The following is a 26,528-nucleotide window of genomic DNA, read 5'->3' as shown; positions in this document are numbered from 1 at the left end:
CGAGCTCGCATTCACTGGACAGATGCCCAGGACGCTCAGGACTGTTCTGTGTGCACCTAGAGCACTTTTTAAGGTTGAATATGGTTTATGTAAGAATGCATAAAGCGGCCTGGGCACCTGGCTCAGCGGTCCAGGCACCTCGGCCGGTATAGTCCGAGTCTGGCAGTGTGCCGCGGGTTCGACTCCCGGTCCCGACGGCCTTTACTGCATGTCACCCCCCCCCCCCATCTCTCTCCCCATTTCCTGTCAGCCTACTCTGTCCCTCTATAAAAAATATAAAATAAAGGCGGAAGCCTCAAAAAAAGAATTAAAAAAAAAAAGAAAATGCATAAAGCAATTTCATGTTCAAAATCTGGACTGTAACTTGATACACCTGCTTTTATTAGTCGACAGTTCGTTATTTGAGTACTGCACTGGCACTTAATAAGTCATCAGCAGGAGCAGCAGTTCCCATTAGGCTACATTGCGTGATTGCTAGTTTTGCTAATAATTATGCGCAAACAGAGGCCATTCCTAAAAGTGAGTTTGACAATACAGAACATTATTTACAAAGTCTACAATTAAAAGATCTGTCAATTCATATTTGGGGAAACGTTTAAGTTTAATGCAAGACCAGCATCCTGCACAGTGCAATAGATAATAAAATAAATAAAATCACACCTGTGTGAAGTGCGGGGCGCATCATACGTCATTGTACATCATCTCATTCCGGCCAATCACCATTAGCGTCCTCACTTTTGTCGTCAGTGTTTGCATTTGCACCCTTTTGTCGTCAAACCCTCAAAGCTGGACATGGAACGAAAAGGAAAGAGTCACACGGCTGTGTAGTTTCTATAATGCCAGCAGGTGCAGTTATGCTTTTTCAGCACTGCTGTAAGCCACAAGGCCAGGCCCAGGTGGCACACAGTATCTGTGTAAAACACTGCACCGATATCCCCAGTGAGGGGAAGGGGAAATACTACCCAGCTGAAAATGGATGAAAATGCTTTATTTCTAGGCCACGAACAATGAACAATACATGTCAGGAAATTCAGGAAAACCAGCAATACGTTACTAGTCCCATATGATACAAAAGTCTCAAGAGTTCTTTACAACAACCACGAAAAGCCATGCAATGCAATGACTATACGGAAATAAAGACGGGAAATAAGAAAGAGTCTAATAGTGTGACTTTGGGTAGTCGGGAAAGTCCTATATAAATTCCAGGTATTATTATGATTATTAGTGTGGCTTCACTGTACAAAATTTGATCCCCCTACATGAAATGTAAAACATTTCTTCAGCCTTTATGTGGTAGGAGAATTGCCTTCATGCCTCTTTTTGAGCAGTGCCAAACCACTCCAATGACTGGCCGCGTGTGTACGTCTGTATGTCTCCGAGTACAAAACAGCACCGCTCAGTTCACACGGGTGTTTTTTAACTGGGCTACATACGTACAGTATCTGCAATGCCTTAACATCACCAATGACATGCTTAAGTACTATCATTGATAATGTCTACAGAGCTTGGACTTTGCTGTACAGTAATATACACACAATAGATGTGTTAACAAATGTGTAAGTGTACATATTGCCAGTTTAAAACTGTGTATGAATGTGAAAAATATGTTGTGTATGATCTAGCTAAGAGCCAGTTCCGCTCGGGATATTGCCACTACAGGACGGTACACTGGAACAGAATGAGATCAAGGACTATGTAGCTATTGTGGGGAGGCATACTATGATCCGACGGTGCGCTGGGGGTCGGGAGAGGGTTGGGGTTAGGTTTAGGTGTGCTGCCCCGGGGGAGGTTAGGGTTAGGGTGAGGGTTTGAGGTAGGTTTAGGTGTCTGCCCCGGGGGAGGTTAGGGTTAGGGTGAGGGTTTGAGGTAGGTTTAGGTGTCTGCCCCGGGGGAGGTTAGGGTTAGGGTGAGGGTTTGAGGTAGGTTGTCGATCGGACCAATGCTCCGTCGGACCAAAGTATAGTAACCTGAGCAACCGCTATTGTGAACTTAGTGAGGTTGAGGATGAAATTTCATTTTCTATTGTACTTTTTATCTAGCCTGGTGAAACCACTCCCCCTGCTGGACAACAGCTGCATTCTGCCAGCAGGGAGAGTCTGGGAACTCTCAGGCAGAGACGATGTACTCCGGTCCAATTCTGTCTGGAGCGATATGCGGCTGTATATGAGGCCGCTGGAGGCGGGATCAACGCGAGACATGACATATTGAAGCGCAAATGTAAACACAACCTAAAAAGACTACAACTCGAGATATCAAATGTTTGTCCCGCTGCTTCCGGGCTCATCGTTTCTGCTTGAGAGATCCCAGATGCAGGCAGGCAGGAGGGAACTGGTGAACTCAATACCGTCGCAATCTGGCGAAGTCAGGTTACTTTTTTATCACGATTTAAGAAAAACACTATAACGCTGGACAGCGTTATAGTTAAATATTTTTTTGATAAATAATAACCATACATTCGCAATCTCAAACTTCATCCATAAAGCTTGGAACAGAACATACAACTTATGCATAGTGGCACTGTGACGCATCATACCAAGTGGAGATCAGCCAGACACGGAAATAAAATAATTCATACACAGCGGTGTGACCCGAGCTGAGCTGAGCTGTGTGCTTCATAGTATCCATGTGGCAGCATGAGCTGAGCTGTGAATGGTGTAACAATGTGAGCTGAGCTGTGTGGTTCATAGTATGACGCAGCATGAGCTGAGCTGTGAATGGCGTAAACAATGTGAGCTGAGCTGTGTGGTTCATTGCGAACGCAGTGAGCCACTTACTATGACAGCAAGGGCTGAATGTCTGTGTGTGTGTGTGTGTGTGTCACGCTGTTACACCACCCGCCCGCCACCAGAGGGCGCAGCTGTAGCACACACACACAAGCACACACACACACACAGGGCGCAGCTGTAGCACACACACACACACACACACACACACACACACAACCACACACACACGAGCTGCGTTCGCTTCCCGCGTTTGCGCGTCTTACTTGTAGTATGCATGTAGAAGCATGAGCTGAGCTGTGAATGGCGTAAACAATGTGAGCTGAGCTGTGTGGTTCATAGTATGACGCAGCATGAGCTGAGCTGTGAATGGCGTAAACAATGTGAGCTGAGCTGTGTGGTTCATAGTATGACGCAGCATGAGCTGAGCTGTGAATGGCGTAACAATGTGAGCTGAGCTGTGTGGTTCATATAGTATGCATGTAGAAGCATGAGCGGAGCCGTAATAGAGCGTCGCAGTCCCGCCCCCTTTACATGACGACCCCCAGGCCCGGGAAATGAATCCCAATGCATTTTCCACCATAGACATTTAAAAAAGTATTTATTTAAAGACCTTTTAAAGCGTCGTACGAAGCCAACTCGAGTCGTGACAAATCATGACAACAAAGACAATATTTTGGACCAAACGAATAATTACAAAGAAGAAAAACATTTAAAAAAAGTGTTGTTTTCTTTTCCGGGTCTCTCGAGGGGGCGGGACTGCGACGCTCTATTGGCGTAGCGGTGTGAACTTGTGTGGGACAGGGATACAGAGATACATACAGAGAGATAGAGATAGCCAGAGATATACAGACAAACCCTGTTCGAGACAGCTAGGTCCTTTTCGCACTACAACATGAACATACAATAAAAATAAGCACCATGCACTGCTGTGTTGTGACACAACAGCAGTGGACAATGTAAAAAAATAAATCCTCAGTTTAAACAGGAAAGATGAATGTGGGACACGTGGCAGTCTGGTGAGGGAATGTATCGCCTGTCAGGTTGTACATCACTCCTTTTATTGGATTAAATACTCCTGCCATTTTCTGTGCGCGGCCGCACACTAATAATGCATTCTGTGATTGTATGAATATCACTAACGGCTGTACACCCCCATCCCCCACTGCCTCTTCGCTAATCATTCACACTGCCCAGTATTTCTGCCATTTATTCTCCTGACAAGGCTTAATAAGTACATCCAAACACTCGAAAGTCATTAGAAAAGGACCATCGACTGCAATCACTCATTGCCTACAGAGGGAGGCAGGGAAAATGAATAACAAACAGAAGTAGCACACAGCACTGAGTCCAGTGGTTTTCAAACTTTCTGTGCCCATGGCACACCAATGGGAAAGACAAAATTCATATCCAATGTTTATTGTTAATTACAAATGCTAAATAAGGTTTAACCACATAAGCCTTCATACTTAAATGAATACAAATGTACAAGCTCACAATGCGTCACAACCTGTTGTGAGAAGATACATCTTTTCAATTCAAAACAATGTGAAAACATTTATAAAACACATGCATAAAACTTGCGCTTCACACACAAGTAGGCCATGTATGGCCTACTTGTGCGCAAGCAGAGCACGCCATGAGGCTAGCACTGGTGAGTCATGCTACTAAATAATGTTTAATACAACTGCTGTTCTAAATCCTTTAGACCCGTATTGCCTGGCTAATAGAGCCAGACCGAATCAGCCGCTGGCCGTTATTGACCTTATACCAACCTTGAAACGTCATGAGGTGCTCTCACCACTGTCATCACCACTGGCGATGCCAATGACATCACCACTGGCATCACCAGGAATACTGGTCCCTCATTAGTGTGGTTGCCCACCAGACTATAGATATTGTCACACTTTATTATTCTTCTGGAGTAACCTACCTATAACTTCCGCTGTGATTGGCTGAGCTTTGCATAACATTTGTAGTAGCTAATTGGCTGTTGTTGGTTATGTAACCAATCTATGTTTTACAATCGTTTATAAAGACACAAATTCCCTTGCAGGGGCAGAAGACCAAACTATTCAAGCGTTCAATTTTCAAATTACTTTTCCGGAGTAACCTACCTATAGCTTCCTCAGGTCCTGACGGCTGCAACCGACAACTTACACAGCACTGGGTAAGCAACCCCGCCTGCCGGAGATATGCAGTTCAGTCAACTGAACATGGATGGAATATATATTTATTGAATATAAAATTATATGGTTTGGCGATGGATAGACCGTGCGGTAAGCCCCGCCCGCTCGCTCAGCTGCCTCGATACCGTTGTTAAGCAGGACAAACATCAGCGAACCTCCATTGAGGACCGTGTTATGTCGGCGTTTTTCCGAAGAGGAATAGAAGCATTCATATCAACAACATTCATACTATAATAACGCCATGGTGAAACGTTGCTGTTGGGCGTCCTGCAACAGTGCTTCATAGGCACCCAGAACGTTTGGGGCATTCTCTTTTTATTCCTGTCCCGTGGGTGCGCACAATGTTTACATTCTAGAGGAGGAAGCGGCGGTGGCGTCACTCGTTCACCCTGCCTGCTACTATCTATTTTCTTTGCCGTTCCTAAATTCAAAATAGTTTAGACCATTAGCGGACCTTCACTTTTTGGATACAATGTGCAGAAAATGGTAAGCAGCGTTCTTTTTCTGAACCGCAGTGGGAGGGAACATGACTGGAGGCTGGAGCCTGTGGCTGCCAACACAACACAAGCAACTGAGCGTGGAGATTAGAAAGTTACAAAGCACACCATTTTGCTCCAAGGTAAGTTGTTAGTTGTTTATTAGACGATTGATTTAAACATTGTTTAGTAAAAGTTGACGTTAATAGTATGATTTAGTAGCAGGGAGGGTGAATGAGTGACCGCCGCGTCCTCCACCTCCAGAATGTAAACATTGACATGTGCATGATGTGCGCACCCACGGGAAAAGGAATAAAAAGAAATGCCCCAAACGTTCTGGGTACTTATTAAGCACTGTTGCAGGACAGCCCAACAGCAACGTTTCACCATGGCGTTATTATAGTATGAATGTTGTTGATATGAATGCTTCTATTCCTCTTCGGAAAAACGCCGACATAACACGGTCCTCAATGGAGGATCGCTGATGTTTGTCCTGCTTAACAACGGTATCGAGGCAGCTGAGCGAGCGGGGCTTACCGCACGGTCTATTGGATCAGCTTTTTTTAGGTACTCAGATCAAGCGCATCAGTCCCGGCCATAGGGACTCCGAATCCCCGGTACCTAAACAGCAAATCCAAAAAACGACAGGTGGAAGCTGGGGTGGAGGAGGGTGAGCCGCAAAGGTTTAAGCAGACAGCAGCGCAGCAGTATCAGCGTGTGCAGCAGCAAAAGAAAAGCAGGCAGATTGAGCAGTGCCAAACTTCCAGTTTAAATAGCCGGTGTATGAAGACGGAATGAGTGTGCAGTGATTGGATGAAGTGAATCATGTGAACGAGAACGTGATGCCGAGGCGGCCCAATGAACGGACGGCAACAACAACTGCACTGAGTTTCCCCCGAGTGAACTTGCTCTGCTCCACGTCTGTGACAGACAGGTTGCGATGCTCATTTAGTGGAATGCCCCAATCTGCACATCGCCACAAAAAGGCCCAGAAAAAGGATGCAACCCTGCATGGAGACGCTATACTGTACTTCATGATCTGAGGAGGTGCCAAGATCCCCGCTGTCAAAGTCAGGATGAGCTGGCTACTGTACCACGACATACACTGAAACTCTCTCAGCTCCGTAACTGTTGACTTTATCTACAATCCCAAGTACCATAGGTTCGACCTTGATACAATCAGACCATAGTAGAATGATGCAGTGTGTCACATCTAAATGTGAGGGAAAAAAAACGACTTCAAGTCAGCTAATCTAAGAGACGTGACTGTGTTATTGGAAGAATTCGCTCCCAAAAGGCCACTGTAAAGTGCTTGAAGACAGATCAGTGACAGTTCTCAGATTAGCCCCTATAACTTTGTTGCTTATCTCTAAGGGGGCTCTCGCCACAAGTTACAGCAAGGTGTGGAAGTGAACAATTTCGTGCAATGCCTTCTAAAGCTCGGTGATAAAAACGTCTCAGCTTATATGCTTTTAATCCATCAACGTTTGCGCACAAAAAAAAGGCACAGCCGTTGCCTCAGTCACGGTGGTTTCATCATAACTAGACAGACACTGAAATGACGCCGACAATATACAGGAAATTACACAATATGTATCCATCAAAAAGGTGTCCTGAAAGAGATGCTTGTTTTTGTCTTCGACATAATTCAATGAGAAAAGATGGGGCCCACTACTATGAATTCATTTACGAGGTGAATACCGGACAAAATTGGACTTTGTCCTCTGTCACTTTTACGAGACTAGCACATATACCATATACCACAATAAATCCATAAATGACGCTGTCTGGAGGTTACAACTGAGAGCTAAAAATACCTAGATATACAACCGCTTCCGAGTGCCGGACGGACGTGCGACGGTGAACATGCAGAGCATTAATAGCCTGACGAGGAAATAAAATAAATAAAACATAAACTGTAAATTTCCATGGCCCCCTCTGTGAGAGAGAGCACTGCCTCCTAAATTAGATTAGTCAATTCATGTATTACAATCACTTACAGTACGTCAAAGAAAGCCCACTGTTCTAGAGCAGGGCGAAAAAGATGGATGACCTGACACAAGGCATGGCTAGCTATAAAATACAAATACTGCAAGCATCACTCAACATTATGGTTAATTTCTTTCTCCCCATAGTGATAATTTCATTATTCAAACAACGTTGCAGAATAAATACATAAATACCCATCTTTAAAAGTGTATTATTAAATTGTGTGTGTTTGTGCGAGAAGTTTTTCTACACATGTGCACAGTTGCGCACGCGTGCACACACGCACACACACGTGGCCTTAGCTATGTTTCATTGATTTTGATTGAAACAGGGCCTGGGCGATGCAAAGCAAGCGCTCCCTGAAACCCTGTCCCACCGAGAGGCCCCCTCTCTCGCCTGGTCTCTCTCGCTCACTCCATTCGTTGCATCTCTCTCATGCTGTTAAGTTACAACTTACACCCCTATTTCCTTTTAATAACCTGGGTAAAATGTGCACTGGGAGCATTGGGAGGCAAAGGGAAGGCACTTTATTGTGAAGGGGTCGACAGGATGCAGTAGTGCTGTTGTTGCCGCGTAATTGTCGAGTGACGCCTGCGGCGCGGATTTAAGCTGTCAAAACTATTTTTGTATAAATACAAGTTAATATATGCCACAGATATTTTCAAACGAGACGGAGATGCACAGGCAAGACGCTAATCTTAAAGGTGGACGGACCGTGGACACGTGTACATTTACATTATGTTACCACTTGAACTGCAAGGAAACTGTACAACAACGTGAGTATCTTAGCCACCTTATTAGGCTTCTCTCAGCTCAAAGCTTGCATCAACAGAATAACTGTGTCATCATAGACAATACAATCATATGCTGCTGCTTCTCCAAAACACTCCTCTCCCACAAGACGTCATGTGTTCATCAGCCATACAGACTCCATTTGACGTTTTTGACCTCCTTTATTTGACATTTACACAAAGCTTTCTGTTCCTACTGTAATATAGAATGTGTAAAGGCACGACAAGCTGAAGCTCTTTGTTCAACAACATCACCTTCTGTTCCGATGGTCATGAATGTGTTTTTTTGTGTTCATGGACTTGCAGTTATCTACTTTTGTGTTTTCTTCTACTTGTGCTGTATGCTGTTCATGCTTTGAAGTCCGATAATACACACCGACACTGCACAATGCTTGCAGGCCAGGTAAAAAATATTATAATAATTATACAAAAATATTAATATTCTTTTTAATCATATTACGTTATGAACGGGGCCTCCCCTGCACACACACACACACACACACACACACACACACACACACACACACACACACACACACACACACACACACACACACACACACACACACACACACACACACACACACACACACACACACACACACACACACACACACACACACACACACACACACACACACACACGACAAAATACAGTGTGTTAATTTTAGTCTCTGATCCGGGGTCCATGTTTACACAAGAGCCAAATGAATACTCAGGATTTCGCTGTGCCGAGCTGCTGCAGGGGATCTGTCCTCACCTTTCAGAGACATGTGACAGGGTGTCTGTAATCACCACCTCAGCCGAGAGTTCAGAGAGACCATTAGCCCTCGACGCGCGCACACGCGCACACACACGCACACACACACAGAAACAGAACCTTCCATATCAGCCTGGCAGCCTCAGATTCCTTCATCATTACTTTTGGAAACGGGGGGACGGGGACGGCTGATGGTGGATATATAGGGAAAGACTTTTTTTTTCTTTTCATTTCGCACCAGGCTGGAGTAGCCATTTAATGCTCAATCACAGCTACTTAATCCCCCAATTCCCCATCTGAGGATTAATAATTTGGTATCATGAGGTGACGTTTGGTTGAAGGGCGGGAAAAAACGGCCAGCGAATGAATCAATGTGACGCGAACGTCATTCATTTGTCACCGTGTGAGGATATACCTGCATGGTCCGCCGTCTTTGACGAAACAAAACTCACGGCGTCATGTCTGCGGGCGATAAACGGAAGAACCAGGGGGAGGAGAGAGAGAGAGAGAGAGAGAGAGGACGGATGGAGGCCTGTGTGTTAATGATATGGTCATATGTACACGGTGGAGTTCAGCTGTGATTAAGGCAGCGATATGATGGGTGGTGTCAGCTCTGTGTGCTTAATGACTAATGCAACGTGCTGGAATTGGAAGAGACAGCGGTGTCAGAGTGAGGTGGAATAATGCCTGGAGCCTCTGCCGCATGCGGCGCGCACGCACGCACGCGCGCACGCACACACACGCACGCACGCACACACCCACCATGAGCCACCTCTTAAGCACAAATCATTGCAATAGTCGGAGAGACTCAGAGAAGCCTAATTAGCCCTATACTGCAGCAGAAGAACCGTATGAACATTTTTGAAATCCAGTACTTTTGACATGCCGTCATGGCAAACGATAAATAAGGAGGAGGAAATAATGGCGATGATTATTATTTCACTTATTTGTCGCGAATCAGTATATCCACCGCTCCAAAATGGAAGCATTGTGTGGAAAAAGCTTGAGTGGCGCTTCCCCCGAACAGGACAGGGGGATTTCTGCCGGATAATGAGCTCCCCAACCACCACCGACGTGTACAATAGTATTCATGGCGCTGCAAATTCACAAATCCTCCGTGGAGGAAAAAGGAGGGGCCTAAGTTTTTTTAGAAAATAAGAAGGAAGTTTTAGTCCCACAATTGAAACAATGGAAGTTCTCAAGGCCACTGACGCAGTGCATCAGTTTACACGAGAAGTGTGGAATGAACGCTATATGAATGTCGGGGTAAACGATGAGGAAAAATAGAGTCTGCATGCCAGATAATGCTTCTATGAACATTTATTAGTACACACCCACCGAGTGACGGTTCAAGCATAAATCTCTCTCTTCAGACAAAGGATGGTGATGGTGTGAATGTCCCCCCCGTATGTCTCATTCAAGCAGTGCAGCGGAAGAACTAAACAAGATTCACGTGCTGTCATGATTCACGATCTAAAAAGAAAAGTGGGTTAAGACATTTTGGGCGGGGGAACCCCTTTTGGTGTTTTAAACATTACGTTATAATTGAGCTATTGAAAAATAGCAGACCTACAAGCTCGTAGCGCGCCACTCGAGGTCTGCCATTTTTGAAAAACCTTGAAAATGTGGCTCAAATCTTTGAATGTATATTCTTTCAGAGTGAACGTTTTTAACTCAAATCTTTGCTTCTGAGGGGGTTCCTGGAACAACATATTTTCAGATGGGGGTCGGCGGCCAATTACATATCATGTTTGAGGTCCTTGAAATGAAATATTGAGCACAAACTGTCTTTTTAGAAGACTGGATTTTTTTTGTATTTTTCGACGTCAGGCCTAAATGGGTTAAAACAGGGTTCCCATCACAGGAGGGCCAAGGATAGGATCTCATTCCACTTTTATTGCTACTTGGCCTTTCAGGAAACAGAAGTGCTTGCCACTGCATATCTCCAATAATATCTTTCTGCATACTTAACGCATTCTGACCGGGCACCCATTTTGGTGTCAGCATCATGTTATGCTTTAGCTATTTAAAAATAGCAGATCTACAAGCTCATATCGCGCCACCGAGTGGCGCGATACGAGCTTGTAGGTCTGCTATTCTTTGAAAAATCAAAGAACGACTGACATTTTTTTTAATCTGATCTCAGGTCAGAATGGGTTCATCAGACCAGTGTGTGTCCAGCGGAAACCTGGTATGAATCTGATCTCAGGTCAGAATGGGATAAAGAGGATGGTGGGGAGGCTCAAAGGGAAACCCAGGTTGTTTATGGTCGTAATATAGATTTCATACAGCTCCCAGGAAAAGGGAATTACGTCTTAAATTACAAAGACGTCTCAGAGACTTGTCAAGAGAGTGGGAGTTATACGGGCCTGCAGGCGGCCAGAGTCGCTGGCAGGGGATGATACTCGCAGGGACAGACGCTGGGGAGCTGCATGCAGCACCCTCTCCAGAACGGGGGCTTATTGGCGGAGCCCAGCTGACCTGTGTGTGGACAGTCAGCTTGAGACCATAACTTTCCTCTTGGCGAAAACAAGGGCCCACAATGAGCCAAGTGTGTGAATTAGAACAAGTAAATGAAAGCCTGGGAAGCTACAGGAACACACAGCATAATCATACACCTAAAGATACACTGTATATGCTCTGCCCCAGGGGACATAGCCAAGCCATGTGCAGACTTGCATCAGTTTCCGGACAAAAGCCAAATTCTGTTTATATTTGACAGCAATTCAGAAAATAACTAGAAAAAGTGCCCTTCTGGGCACAGGTCTCCACCAGGATAGGAATGTAGGACATTGCAGCTTGCCTTCATCTGGTGGTTGGATAAAAGGGCAACAAAAGTAAATTAGAGGTAAAAACACTTTTCGGCCAGTTATAGCGCCACCTTGAGGCTGAGTTGAAATTGTTCATGTGCCATTTCTTCCTCGGCCTAGTGGGAATGTGCGTGCACAATTTCACGGAAATCACGCGATGTGTTCATGATTTGCAGCATTTTGTTTGAAACTGAGCACTCCTGTGAACTTTGGAAGCCAATCTTAACCAATCAGGATGGAGTCTGAGAAATCTGAAAGACCCGTTTCGTTGAATGGCTCTAGAGAGACTGTGTACCAATCTGCGCGATGTTTGGACAAAATCTGTAGGTGTACTGTGCAAAAACTTGTTTTGCACAAAGCGGCCTCCTGGTGGCGCTATAACAGGCCGTTCTGGAAAGTTTGGGGCAGAGGTTCATCGTTGGCATCCAGGGAGTGTGTGTGCAAAATGTGGCATCGACCGGGTTAACGGTGGCCGAGATTAGCTGCTCACGGTCACACGGACGGACGGACACACACACACACGGACGGACGGACGGACGGACACAGTGCAAAACATACTCTCCCCACATGCCTTCGGCCTGGTGGAGACAATAATAATTCTGTATTTTTGTGTGAATAATACTTATAGGCCTACTGTCGCTGCTCTGCGGCGACATGGGCATAAGGGCTATACGCTTGCAATTGCGGGCCCTTTGTCTAGGACTAGTTTCTTCCTCAGGAGACAAATAATAAAGAACCTAAAGGTTCATGTCGTTTTCATGAGTCTGTGACCATAAAACAAACCCCATTGAACGATCTTTCTTACTGTACTGTACAGACATATAGGGAAGTCATGGATTACAGTAAAACAGGTTGACATGGGAATTGAAGAGCTTAACAATTAACATACTGCAGGAAAAGACAAAAAAAAAGGGATTTTAAAGGTTACAGTAATTTTGCCCAGTCAGGTCTATATGGAAAAGGGCATTCTGATAGCCTACGGGTACGGAACGGAAAATGTCCAGACACCTTAGTTTGAGCTGTGTAGGCTACTTGAGAATCTCGAACCGTGGGCCATCTTTCTGCACTGTGGGGCTAAAATGGACTTGGAACCCGGCCACTGTCCATTATCATCAGTTGACCTGGTTTTAAAAGTTTCTCACTAAACAGTCGAGTGGGGTTTCGTAGGGTAGGGACGTGGCTTTATACTGGCCCTGCACGCACGAGCCCATCTCTTTGTCAGAGGCAAAAGTCAGCACTGCAGGTAATCAGGGGGAATTATCCAGCTACACTACACCCTGGGCCGTATAGTGCTACAGCAATAGGTGAAGTGACATTTAAGGCTTTAGTGATAAGTTTAAGAAGAAAAGAGCCTGGGTGTGACATCCACCAAAGTGGTAGTAGTATAGGAAAGTTACTTTAGAGCCACACTGCTCTATGGCTGTGTCTATGAATAGCCCTATCCCCTACGCACCACAGAATCAGGGTCCTGATCCTATAGACGGCAGGACATTCATCACAGAGGCGGCCCCATTTGTAAAATGACATTCCTAACTGGCCCTCCTCCAGAGCTAGAAGCACCGTCGTCCACTGGCTTTACTGTGCAGTGTGTGTGTGTGGACCACTGAGGATCTCAGCTAGAAAGGGGAACAGGACGAGGTGAATCACGTCCCACACACCACATCCTCGGGATCCTCTTGCTTAAAAGGTTACAGAGGAATTTACCCAGCGCCGTTGTTCCTTGGGACGAGAGGGAAAGTTCACCGAGGATATCGGTCAATAACGAAGCCGCTGTCCTTCGGCTGCTCGGCACACACAGCGGCGTCTGTCCTCTGTTGTCTTAATAGCCGAGATGCTGCGACAAATTCTGATCAAATAAGTCGCTCAAAAGTGCACCGAGCGTGACATTTACATTGTCATTTACCAAGACATTTGAGTATTCATTATTAATGTATGGCCCTGCTGAATTATTTAATATAGGAGATATTTTATTATGGTTGTTGTAAAAGTGTAAACATATTGTTGAATCAATGAATAAATCACATTTCTCTCTCTCTCTCTCTCTCTCGTGCTGAAAGACCAGCACTTAGAAAGGCAATCAGACTGGAACAAGAATGAAGCATATATGCTCATAAATACACGCCGCTTCTTCACACAATATTAAATTCTGAGAGACGGTAACACTAGGAATGCAGCTCCTAATTCTTAAATACACACAGTCATTACACAGGTTTGCAGTGGTATTCATCTGAATGCGCAATGTCCAAAAGGAGCTGGAGAGTGCATACGATTGGGAAAGTATAGAAACGTGCTATAGTCCACAATATTCATGCAGGGTGCTGAAAGACTCACCCCTCCAGACCTCCAGATGTATCAACCGGGTCAAACGACCTAGACGAGCCTCTATCGAGGTTAATAATTCAGAGAGCAATTAGGTTGTGTGTGAAATGTGAAATGTTCGAAATGTTCCCCCCCCCCCCCCCCCCCCCAGTGCCCTGCTCCTCCGTTGCCCTTGATCTCCATGCCCGGGGATCACCAACGTGACATTGACATTAACAAGGCTGCGCCGTGGGGGCCAACTTAGTGCCCGTTAACAGCCTCTCGTTAGCTTCATTACGGGACATATGCTTTCAATCAAGGCTCAAAGGAGCACAGGGTCCAGTGCACGATTGATTTTTTGGTCTTCGTGTTTGTTGTGGCCCCTTCTTCACCTTTGTGGCCCGCAAAAACTAACTCTTGCTTTTAATGGCCACAACATGGCCACGACATCCAAAGCCATACAAAACAAAATGTTTTAATATGCAAATACAAATGTCATTATGGCCAATGAACTACATTATGGCCAATGAAGACATTATTATGTAACGTCATTTTAAGAAGACGATGTTGGATAAAGTATTCAGAAATAAATGGTTTTATGGTTTACAATAAAACTTAATATTAATAGATTATTAAATGGTAAATATATATATATTCCTCAAATAAAGATTTACCAGAAAAACACTGAATGGTATACCAATATACTTGAAAGTATAAAAGCTTTTTTAAAGGGTAGACTTGTCTCATAAAATTCAAGGTGAGCCAACCTGGGCTCATTGGTAAAAAGGCGACCGTTGAGTGTCGACTTTCTGCCAATTGAAATTCTGCGTAAGCACCCTGAAACTTGATTATGCGGCATTCGTAACTACTATCCACACACTGCCTGAATAATAGAAACCACTAGACCACCCCAGAAGGAACAGCCTTAAACCATTCTGACCTGAGATCAGATTCTAGAAATGTCAGTCGCTCTTCGATTTTTCAAAAATAGCAGACCTACAAGCTCGTATCGCGCCACTCGGTGGCGCGATATGAGCTTGTAGATCTGCTATTTTTCAATAGCTAAAGCATAACATGATGCTGACACCAAAATGGGTGCCCGGTCAGAATGGGTTAAATGCTAATCTCCATAGCCTCCATGCTTTGGTTCTCTGTTCAACCACACGGTCCACTAGAGATTAAAAGGCAAACGGTTAAAAGGTATATTCAACAGCCGTGTATGGTACATAATTAACAGACAAAAGTACTCAAAGAACTTGTGCAGGGCTTATAGACCTTTTCTTCAGTTTTGGTTGGAAGTTGGAATAAGGGGTGATATAGGCTACTAGAGGAGAGTTTAAAAAAGATGGCAAATGAGAATCAATACTGCAACAGACTGCGTGCCAGGCAGATGCAGCCATGTTGGGAGATAGACATACTAGAGCTGACTCATCCTGGTGTCCACTCTGTGTCAGTGGGGGCTGACACGAGGACGACACATCCCGCCCTAATTCATCCAACAGCCACTTATAATGATGAGGCACAGAGAGAACCTCATGCACTGATGGCTGCTCTAATTGGTACAATCCAGACAAAGCTATCTTTGGACACGGTATAGAGTCTGACTCGCGAAGGTAGAAGAAAATGTTTTTTGTTTTGTTTTTTTCGTTTTAAAGCTGCCCAAAGAAAACAGGGACGCTGAGTCATCATCACATCAGCCTTCTGCCGTGCAACCGGGCAAACAAAACTGGCACCTTTTATCGACATTGATCCGAGAGAGCCTTCATTTTGAAGAAACCCTTGAGCATCAATGTGGCGCACTGCACAGGGGGAGCCTATCAGCTATACACTCTACCTAACAGGGAATGACACACCCGAGTCTGCACTATACACCAATAACAGTCCCGTCTCTCACCTTTTCCTGTGGGGTTCTAATCTATTTTCACATTAACCCTTTGGCGGTGACACTTGACCCCGCTGGTGTTTCCGATATGACACCGTGCTGTCGACAAACAGATTCATGTGTCAATCGGCGCCGGCGAAGCGGAGCGGGGCAATATTGTGCGTGCTGATTGTGGACGTGATGTGGTCACCAGGCGTGACTCCTGTGGCCTGGGGAGGTTGGCACGGTCGGGCCACAGGGCTCCCAGCGGGGCAATAAATCACCAAAATGACAAGCACAGTGGCCTTTACATTATGAAACAATACACACACACACACACACACACACACACACAAACACGAAGAATATTTCGTAGTGACACTAAAACAAAATGATCAACATCAACCTACAGTATTTCCCCGTTACCTTTAACTTCTGCCTTTAGATTCCTTGGGACAATTAAAAGATAATAGCCTCCTCGAACCCCAGCTTGACTTCCAGTTTAATGTTGCAATATGTGTGTGCCGTATATCCCTGATTGATATCTCAGACAAAACAAATCAATAACCCTAAGCATCGCATCCCCTAAGATCTAAGATCTAATCAAAACGATCAATCCTGTGTGTGCGTCTAGCTCACTCTGTAGTCGTTGCTAGCCGGTTGGATAGCCCAAAGCCATTAACATTAGCCAACACAGTAAAGTCCTCAGTGTTGACCTATCCATTTGTAACTCTGAAAGTGTACTAATTTAATTTCTACACTCTCTCGGGGTTAGAAAACACTTCTTCCACACTGGTGGAGGCCCAACGACGTTGTCGTTTAGCACAGACGGCTGAATGAATGACACGTTTGCGGGGATCAGTAAAGCATGATCACCGTAATGGGCCACGGCAAATGGGCCGACTATAGTGGGCGGTGTGCGGCGCTGACCGGCCTGCTCCGTGAACCACGGCCGTGCCCATTTCACGGTGTCTGCCCGGAGCCCGGCCGCACTCACTCACCAAGATGGAGAGCTCCTGGTAAACGTTGGGGTCAAATGGATGTGAGGGGGGGGGGGGGGGGCATGATGGATCCGTGAGGGAGGAGATGGGATGTCTGAGGTGCTGCTATATGGAACAGCCATGAGCCCAGGAGGACACTGGCCCGCCTAGAGATGTTTAGCTAAAAGAAGACACATTAAAGCCCGAATAAGCCTTGTTATCCTGCCTGAAATGGTTGTATACGACGGCATGCCGAAAACAGAAGATCTACAAGTCCACAGCACGTTGCAGGCATCACGAATACGCTGTGAACTTAGCTTATATGTAGCATACCTGTAGCACTAGCACAAGGGAATTTGCCTCCACTGAGCCTGAGAACATGCTGCCTTATTGCCTCCTCCAGGCCAAAGGCATGGCCGAGACTGTTTTGCACCCTGTCTGTCCATCCGTGACGTCCGTCCATCCGTGTGCGTGTACGTACACGTGCGCGTATGTGTGTATGTGTGTGTGTGTGTGTCCGTCCATCTGTGAATAGCTAAACTTCAGCAACGTTGGCTTGATCGCAGCGAAACTGTGCACACACACTCCCTGAATGCCAGAGCAGAGCCTCTGTCCCCAGAGGGGGCCTGTTATAGCACCACCAGGAGACCAACACCATTTTACTTTTGCTATACGTATTTTGACGCAGATACTTTTATACTTTGTACTCAAGTACATTTTGGATACGGGACTTCTACTTGTGACAGAGTATAATCTACAACTTTCACTTACGTAAAACATTTGAGTAGTGTGACCGAGCCCCCAAATAGCCTGTGAGTGTGTGAGTGTGTCTGAGGAGCAGCGAGAAACACATCAGTCAGCAGAAGCAGCAGTGTGAAGAAGCAGTAGCGCCACACACACGCACGCACGCACGCACGCGCGCACGCACGCACGCACGCGCACACACGCACGCACGCGCGCACGCGCACACACGCACGCGCGCACGCGCGAAACACTCACTGCTATTAGTCCGGCAGCCAACAGGCTTCCTTTGTTTAAAGTGGGAAATTTGGTATATTGTTTTTTTATTGGCCTAAAATATTGTCTATATACATATACATTCATGAATCCACTTGCTGACCGGCTGTCAGATTATTATCTTTATTTTTTTGCCTTATACTGTATGGGATGTTAATGGTAGAAACACATATAAACTATAATATAAACTATGTCAATATGATGGATATGAATGAGAGAAAGCCTGGGACCGGAGGAAAAAAGCCATGTACAGCCAGTAAGGGATATGTATGCTAGTTACGTTGTTTTGTTTTGTTTTGTTTTTGTTTGGTTGTATTTGTAATTATGTTGTAAAATAAGTGTATTATTGTAACTGTATTAAAAGGTGTCATATAATCCCATGAGGGATGGGGCACAAGGTGGCATGACACATACAATACATAAAAATTGTTTTATTCATTCATTCATATAAACCCCTATAAAAGTAATTGCTCAATACAGACAGCCGGTCAGCAAGTGGATTCATGAATGAATGTATATAGACAATATTTTAGGACAATAAACACACACACACACACACACACACACACACACACACACACACACACACACACACTCAACTAAAGCACCTATTACCGCTAAGACGCCCCGGGGGGCGAGAAGCGAAGGGCGAGGTCACACTCAAACAACAGAGCTTCTTAAAGGGAAACTTAACCCTTTTTGCAAAAACATATATGTTAATGATGATGTTTAGAAGATTTCCTGGGGGTCTTTATGTGTGTAATATGTGGTTTTAGATATTTTAGATTTTACCAGTGAGCCCAGTGTCTCTGATGTCATGGACACTGGGCTCACTGGACTACATGTTGTCTCAGTAAGACAGCCCTCCCCCTATCCACAAGGTCCAGGAAGGAAGTGGGCCCAGTGTCAATGATCAGAGACACTGGGCTCATTGCTAAAATCTAGAATATCTAAAACCACATATTACACACATAGACCCCCAGGAAAGTGTTCTATACATCTTCTAAACGTCATTAACATATCTTTTTTTGCAAAAAAAGGGTGAAGTGTCTCTTTAATATGGCTGTTACGGACCACAGTCCTTCTGATTATTTATTAATATTAATAATATTGGTATTGTTCATTATTATGGTGGTAATGTTAAGCTGGGAATAATTGTAACAGTGTGGGGATATTGGCATTGTGTTCATGGCATGTATTTAAGCAATATTACACGAGAGGGTGTGGTTTAACGTGATTATTGCCACGACAGTGATGCGGTCAGGAACGAGACAAAGTCGAGTTCCGCAAGAGCATCACTGAAGTGATGCTTGTGATATTGCAATTATACAACAGTTACCCTTAAAACTAAGAAAAACTAATATTTTTTTAATGACAGATGTAGTCACTACGACCACAAATGTCCACAAGAAACTAGCTAGCCTAGCCACCGAGTTTGCTAGCGCTCTGGGAAAACAGAGCAGCTGAATTCTTTGTTTTGATTAGGTGGTGCTGGTTTAACCCACGGCTAGAAGGCTGTTTCAACCAATCAGATTGTTTCCTCGAAACGACCTGTGGTATAATATAAGTTGTTTCATGTAAGGTAATTGCATGGAGGTGAATGGAATATGTTGGATAAGAGTGAGGGTGGTACCGTGTTGACTGACAGTGATAAGTGAATGATTGAATGCAGACGTGGCTGTGAGATTGACAGGTCCCCGTCTGGACCTGCCCCTCCTTCCTGATTGAATCTCCTCGTCGACGCCCTGTTCCCAGTTGGTTGGACAAATGCCCGGTTGAACTTGTACTCTGGTGGGGACGTCACGGCTCCATTCCTCTTTGCCGGCCTGTCCATTCTGCTTTAGTTAGTTTGTTATTTTGAGTTCAGCCATATTTAGTTTTCAATAAGTCGTGCCTTAGTTATCTTTTGCTTTTCGTCATTTATTAAAGGGACACTTCACCCTTTTTGCAAAAAAAATATATGTTAATGACGTTTAGAAGCTTTAGAACACTTTCCTGGGGGTCTTTATGTGTGTAATATGTGGTTAGATTTTAGATTTTAGCAGTGAGCCCAGTGTCTCTGATGTCATGGACACTGGGCTCACTTCCTTCCTGGACTACAATTCCCATAATACTTTGGTGCACTGCTCCTCCTTGTGGATAGGGGAGGTCTGTCTTACTGAGACCACATGTAGTCCAGGAAGTAAGTGATCCCAGTGTCCATGACATCAGAGACACTGGGCTCACTGCTACAATCAAAAATATCTAAAACCACATATTACACACATATACATATATTTCCCCCAGGAAAGTGTTCTAAAGCTCCTAAATGTCATTAACATATATTTTTTTGCAAAAATGGTGAAGTGTCCCTTTAAAGTAAATTTCCTTATTTCCGTTTATTAACTTTAAGAGTAAGTTCCTCAGTTTATTATTATTATTCTATACTTGTATGTTCTTATTTAATGTAAAACCCAGCCACCACCATGTAGGGGTGTTAGGTCTCTTTTTGTTCTTCCTTCTTTATTGTAATTTTGTTAGTTAGGCTGGGTTAAGTAATTGCATTTTTGTTTAAGTTAGGGGTAATTCTTTAGTTTTTTAGATAGGCCGTTTTTGCTAAGATGCAAACCGCACCCTGAAGCCAATACTCTCCTTTGTAACAAAAGAACAAAGACTTGAACAAAATTGTCTCTGCAAACGGAAAAAAGGAGCAATAATAAAACTTAAAGTTATTTTTGAAAACTGTCTCCTCCATTGATTATGTTGCTTCCCCCTACCGCGACCTTAGACAGGGGGTCGTAACCACGGCACAGTTGAGAAGCAGGAGTTCAACTATTAATCTGGTGTCAGTGAGGTCAGATGTAGAGTTGCTGACTGGCTCCATATATGCAGATCTAGTATGTCAAACCAGGTATGGTATGGCTATCCAGGGTTTGATGAGGTCAGTGTCGTGATCTTCATATATGGAGATCCAGGTGATGTGTTGTACCAACTTGGTTCATTTTCCAGCGTGACTTGCGCCACGGCAACCACACTGGTTATCATGAGACTGTCACAATATATTGACATTCCGATATGGGCTTATTGATGACATCAGGGATCTCCATATATGGGCATAACAGGGATTGTATTAGGTCATTTTTTTCTTCTTTTTTTCCCTTTTTTAATTGACGTTTTCAGGTCTGAAACAACAGAGCTTCTTAATAAGGCACAGTTGATGGTCCAGTCTTTTCCAGACAGCCATATATGGAGTGTGTCATGATGCGTGATGTGTCACAAGGTGTGTGTCACATTGTTGACGTTTGGTCTATCATGCGCCTATGAGCGAGATAACTACTATTGAACATTAGTTCCCATTGTTCTATGAAGGAGTGGGGCCTGGCAGACAGTGCAGCATGCGAGTGTGGCAAGCCTGAGCAGACTGCCTACCACATAATTACCACCTGTCCTCTGTACAGACCTCCTTCAGAGGCTGGCCTCTTCCAAGTGGGACCAGAGACAATGGCGTGGCTTTCTGACACTGAGCTGAGGACACTGAGTCCTGTTTAAGTAATACAACATGGCTTGTTTCTTTAGGAGAAGCATTGCAGCGAAGCTGTCCAGGATTTTGCAGCAACCCGAAGATGCTTTTATATCGGCTCTCTCAGCAGTTCCAGCTTCAAAGAAACAACAGAATGTTGACTTCAGACTGCCAATCAACACACTGTCTAAGGATGGGATTGTGCCATCCAAAGGAGACCTCCAGTCACAGGCAGGAGCCTTATTAAATGAGTTGAAGCCGGACAGCGTAGTAGAGGACATATCTGCTGGACGTGGAGTGATCAACTTCAGAGTTAACAGGAAGATCCTCGTGCAGAAAATGTTGGAGACCCTTGGAAAGGACGATGAAAGATTCGGGCTGAATAGTGAGCTTTTGAACAGACTGGAGAAAGGACGGACATTGGTTGAATACAGTTCTCCAAATATTGCGAAAAGGTTTCATGCTGGACACCTGCGGTCCACCATCGTCGGTAATTTCGTGGCTAACCTTAAGCAGTGTCTGGGAAATGAGGTTATTCGGGTGAACTACCTTGGAGATTGGGGCATGCAGTTTGGAATACTGGGAGCCGGCTTTGAGAAGTATGGAAGCCAGGAGAAGCTGAAAGAGAATCCTCTGCAGCATTTGTTTGATGTCTACGTGCAAGTTAACAGGGAGGCAGAAATCAGTGAGGGCTTACGGCACGCTGCCAGAGAATTCTTTAGACGGCTGGAGCATCACGAAGACAAAGCTATGTCACTGTGGCGACAGTTCAGGGAAATCACCGTGAAGGAGCATGAACAGGTTTATAAGCGCTTGGGAGTCAGCTTCGACATTTACTCCGGGGAGTCCTTTCACGAGGGACAAACCCAGGAGGTGCTACAGCGACTACAAACCCTGGGGCTGCTGAAAACCACGGAAAAGGGAACTGGAGTTGTTGACCTCTCTCCCGCCGGAGACATGTCCAGGTATTCCACAGTACTCCGCAGTGACGGCACGTCTCTCTACATCACCAGAGATATTGCCGCGGCCATAGACCGAGAAGAAAAGCATACTTTCCATGAGATGATTTATGTGACGGACAAAAGTCAGCAGAATCACTTCGGGCAGTTGTTCCAGATCCTCCTGGCAATGGGGCATTCTTGGGCTCAGAGGTGCCGGCATGTGTCCTTTGGCCTGGTACGGGGCATGAAGACCAGGCGCGGTGAAGTGATCTTTCTGGAGGACATACTGGATGAGGCTCGGGCCAGGATGCTGCACAACATGAGCCAGGCAAAAACAACAAAGGAAATGGAGAATCCTGAGGACACGGCTGAGAAAGTGGGAATCAGTGCGCTCATCGTTCAGGATTTCAAAGGTCCCCTGGAGTCAGATTATGCGTTTGAATGGGACAGGATGCTGCAGGCGAAGGGGGACACGGGGGTCTTCCTGCAGTACACACACGCCCGCCTCTGCAGTCTGGTAGAGATGCGAGGTAATAATGGCCAGGAGCTTGAATTGGATCCTTCCGTTCTTCTCGAGCCGAGTAGTATATGCATTCTACAGCACCTCCTTTGCTACGATGAGGTGTTATACCACTCCGCCCAGGATTTGCAACCCAAACATCTGGTCAACTTCCTGTTGAAGCTGTGCCACCTGGTTGCCTCGGCGCTCAGGGAGTTGCCAGTGAAAGGAAGCCCTCACAATGTTGCACAGGCAAGGCTGCGACTATTCAGCAGGACCCGCTCTGTTCTGGCCAACGGGATGAGAATTCTGGGCATCACACCTGTTTACAAGATGTAAATCTCTGTCTATTAAAAGGGACACTTCACCCTTTTTGCATAAAACTATATGTTAATGACATTTAGAAGATTTAGAACACTTTCCTGGGGGTCTTTATGTGTGTAATATGTGGTTTTAGATATTTTAGATTTCAGCAGTGAGCCCAGTGTCTCTGATGTCATGGACACTGGGCTCACTTACTTCCTGGACTACAATTCCCATAATGCTTGGGGGCACTGCTCCTCCTTGTGGATGGGGAGGGCTGTCTTACTGAGACAACATGTAGTCCAGGAAGTAAGTGAGCCCAGTGTCCATGACATCGGAGACACTGGGCTCACTGCTAAAATCTAAAATATCTAAAACCACATATTACACACATAAAGACCCCCAGGAAAGTGTTCTAAAGCTCCTAAACGTCATTAACATATATTCTTTGGCAAAAAGGGTGAAGTGTCCCTTTTAATGCATTTTCACTGCTGCTAATGCTATACAGTAAAACAAACAGCAGCAGCAGAACAGAGACAGACAAACTTATACAATAACTTCACTGGTATGTTCATTTCAACTGCTCAACAAACTTGCTCAATAAATACACTAAAACTGGATTTAAGACTGTACATCCATCTGTTATGTTTCTGTTAGTACTCTGCGTAGGATCACTCCCAGCACCTGTGAAGTAACGTGCAAATATACATTGGAAGGTGAAAGATTGCCGTTACATTGTATATGGAGGCGTGACACAACACAACTGACAGGTTTTCATAGTAACTGTGACCTACAGTCGCAATTATCTACTTTGAGTGTCAAAAGTCATTCAGATGACCAGAGAAGCTATAGAACAAATCTGACTTTGCTCAATGTTCTGCCTTCAAGATCTTGGATAAAAACATAATCCAATGTGGTTAGTCTGGCGGAATAAAATTGTTCCACCAAAAGGGATACAATATACCAAAGGTTGTTATTCTTTTTCTTGAAATCCCATGGGAAAAGCAGGGGAAATAATGAAAGGAAATCAAGCGATGTGTCATTGTCGCCTGAAGCCATCATGCCCCTGATCCTAGCAAACATGTGACACTAACCAGAGCTGATGAGCGCAGAAAGCTGAGCAAAGGCGTCCTCATCTGCCAATGGCCAACGGGGAACGTTCAGCTCGAGGGGGTGAGAGGTCAGACGCTAGTGGCAGTCAAATTTCTCATGTTTTATGTGATAACGTTGGGGCGCAAGGACTTCTTTTACTTTTCAACTTTCAGACTTCCAACTTGGAAAATAATAATCTGGGTCATGGAAAAAGAGGATGGGAGATGGAGGGCAACTCTGTGGTATCCTGGGAGGCCATGGGAACGAGTTTATCGCCCTGTGCAGTGAAATACTGAATGACACAGGAGAAGGGATAAGCATGATTTACACCACGTTATACAGCAACGTCGCGTGTCGAAAATAGCCGACCTACAGTATAAGCTAATCGCCGCGTCTGCGTAATGTGGCATACTGTGTCTGTGCCATGCGTTCCAAAGGGGATATAAATCATCACCTCCAAAGCATCAGTAAGAAGCCAAGTTGGAAAGGCATCGTGGATGTAGTTATGGTCACCGGACCGACTCGGCCCCGATCACACCAATCGGAGAATCTTTGCAGATGCACAACAGAAGCGCAACACTTCTGCTGTGGTTTGGAAACAACACATTAACTGTGGCATCCCTATTTTTAGGCAAGATTTCGTGGGGCCAGTGGCATCTGGACGGGCAGTGCTTGGTAGCATTCCAGCACCTCAGAAAGCCGTGAGAGATGGACAATATCACTGTGGCCGCAGCCAGACCAGGCGCTGGACAGGCTGCAGCAGAGAGGCAATTTGCAGAGGGATCAACCAAGATACACTCTCCTCCAACAAGGCAAAAGATGTGGAGGTTGTTGTTGTTGTTGTTGTGTTCACACATCGCTGTTGAGAGTTTCAGTAAGGTTTTTGGATCGGTGAGCCGAAGTTTTATCAAGGACTGACAGACACTGCCAAGAGTTTAAAATCCAAACCCATTTTGGTATCGGGGCTTCATCGCGAACATCATTTAAAAGATTTTCATCTCTTTTCTTCTCTCACGGGTTGTCCAGCGAGAATTTAATCTTCCTAAACTCGTCCTTTTGTTATTGTATAATGTCTTGGAAAATAAGTTAAAAAAGGGAATTGTGTGGAGTTTCTCTGAAAAGTCCCTGTGGCCATTTCCACATGAGGTGGCTTGAACTGACATTGTTTGAGGGAGGCCAACTTGAGAATAATGCATTACAAAAGATTGGTAAATGTAGTGACCTTATTGGACAAACTGCACCGGTGTGGTGTGGCATGCATGGTGTACAGTATGTGTGACACTGTATAGGACCCACAGAGAGGGTTAAGTGACATGAAAAATCAGACCCGCCTGAACTGAGTGGTGCTGTACTGTACTCGCACTGTACTTGTACTATACTGGTACTGCACTCGTGCTGTAATGTACTCGTATACTCTACTCTACTCTACTGTACATGTACTGCAGTCGTACTGTACTGTACTCGTGTGTGTGTGTGTGTGTGTGTGTGTGTGTGTGTGTGTGTGTGTGTGTGTGTGTGTGTGTGTGTGTGTGTGTGTGTGTGTGTACTGTACTGTACTGTACTGCAGTTGTACTGTATTTGTATGTGTGGTAAATGGTGCATTTATATAGCGCCTTCATCCAAGGTGCTTTACATAGATTGTGCATTACATTCACCACATTCACACAGCGATGGCGGCAGAAACCATGCAAGGTATACCAACCAGAACATCGGGAGCAATTAGGGGTTCAGTGTCTTGCTCAAGGACACTTTGACACTAACTCTGGGGGAGCCCGGGTTCGAACTGGCAACCTTGCGGTTACCATCCAGCCGCTCTACCCCTGAGCCACCGCCGCTGTGTGTGTGTGTGTGTGTGTGTGTGTGTGTGTGTGTGTGTGTGTGTGTGTGTGTGTGTGTGTGTGTGTGTGTGTGTGTGTGTGTGTGTGTGTCTGTTAGGCTGTGCAAAAGTGACACGCTATTTCCGTGCTCAGACAGACAGACAGACAGACAAGACAGACAGACCTGCGTATATAGGAGTGGCTATAGCACCACTCAAAAACAACTAGATCAATTCAAGGTCATTCACATTATGTTCGAGAAGTTGTATAAAACAGCGTTTTAGATATATACCAGCATATGAATTCAATAGTCCAATCACATCTCCTGCTCTTTACATTCTTACATACCTTAACTACCCTTTTAAAGGATTGCGCTGTCCCTTCAGAGACATCACAAGGCTGCTTTTAGCCCCCAGCGGCAAGCCTGGGGGACTGTGAACCAATCAACTCAGGCACCAGAGGACTTATGGGGGAAGGGATATA

General features: G+C 45.1%; 1 protein-coding gene across 1 annotated transcript; it reads left to right on the top strand.

The window, feature by feature from the left end:
* Positions 1-21,432: 21,432 nt before the first annotated feature.
* Positions 21,433-23,172, top strand: LOC310861093 (putative arginine--tRNA ligase, mitochondrial; the record flags this gene model as incomplete). Its single annotated transcript, XM_083768392.1, has 1 exon — positions 21,433-23,172. The coding sequence occupies one exon, from the start codon at positions 21,433-21,435 to the stop codon at positions 23,170-23,172; it is 1,740 nt and encodes a 579-aa protein (XP_083624518.1).
* Between the last annotated feature and the right edge of the window lie 3,356 nt (positions 23,173-26,528).

Source organism: Protomyctophum parallelum (assembly GCF_964188405.1).
Source record: "Protomyctophum parallelum genome assembly, chromosome: 7".
NCBI classification, from domain to species: Eukaryota; Metazoa; Chordata; class Actinopteri; order Myctophiformes; family Myctophidae; genus Protomyctophum; species Protomyctophum parallelum.
This window is presented reverse-complemented; position numbering and strand designations above follow the sequence as displayed.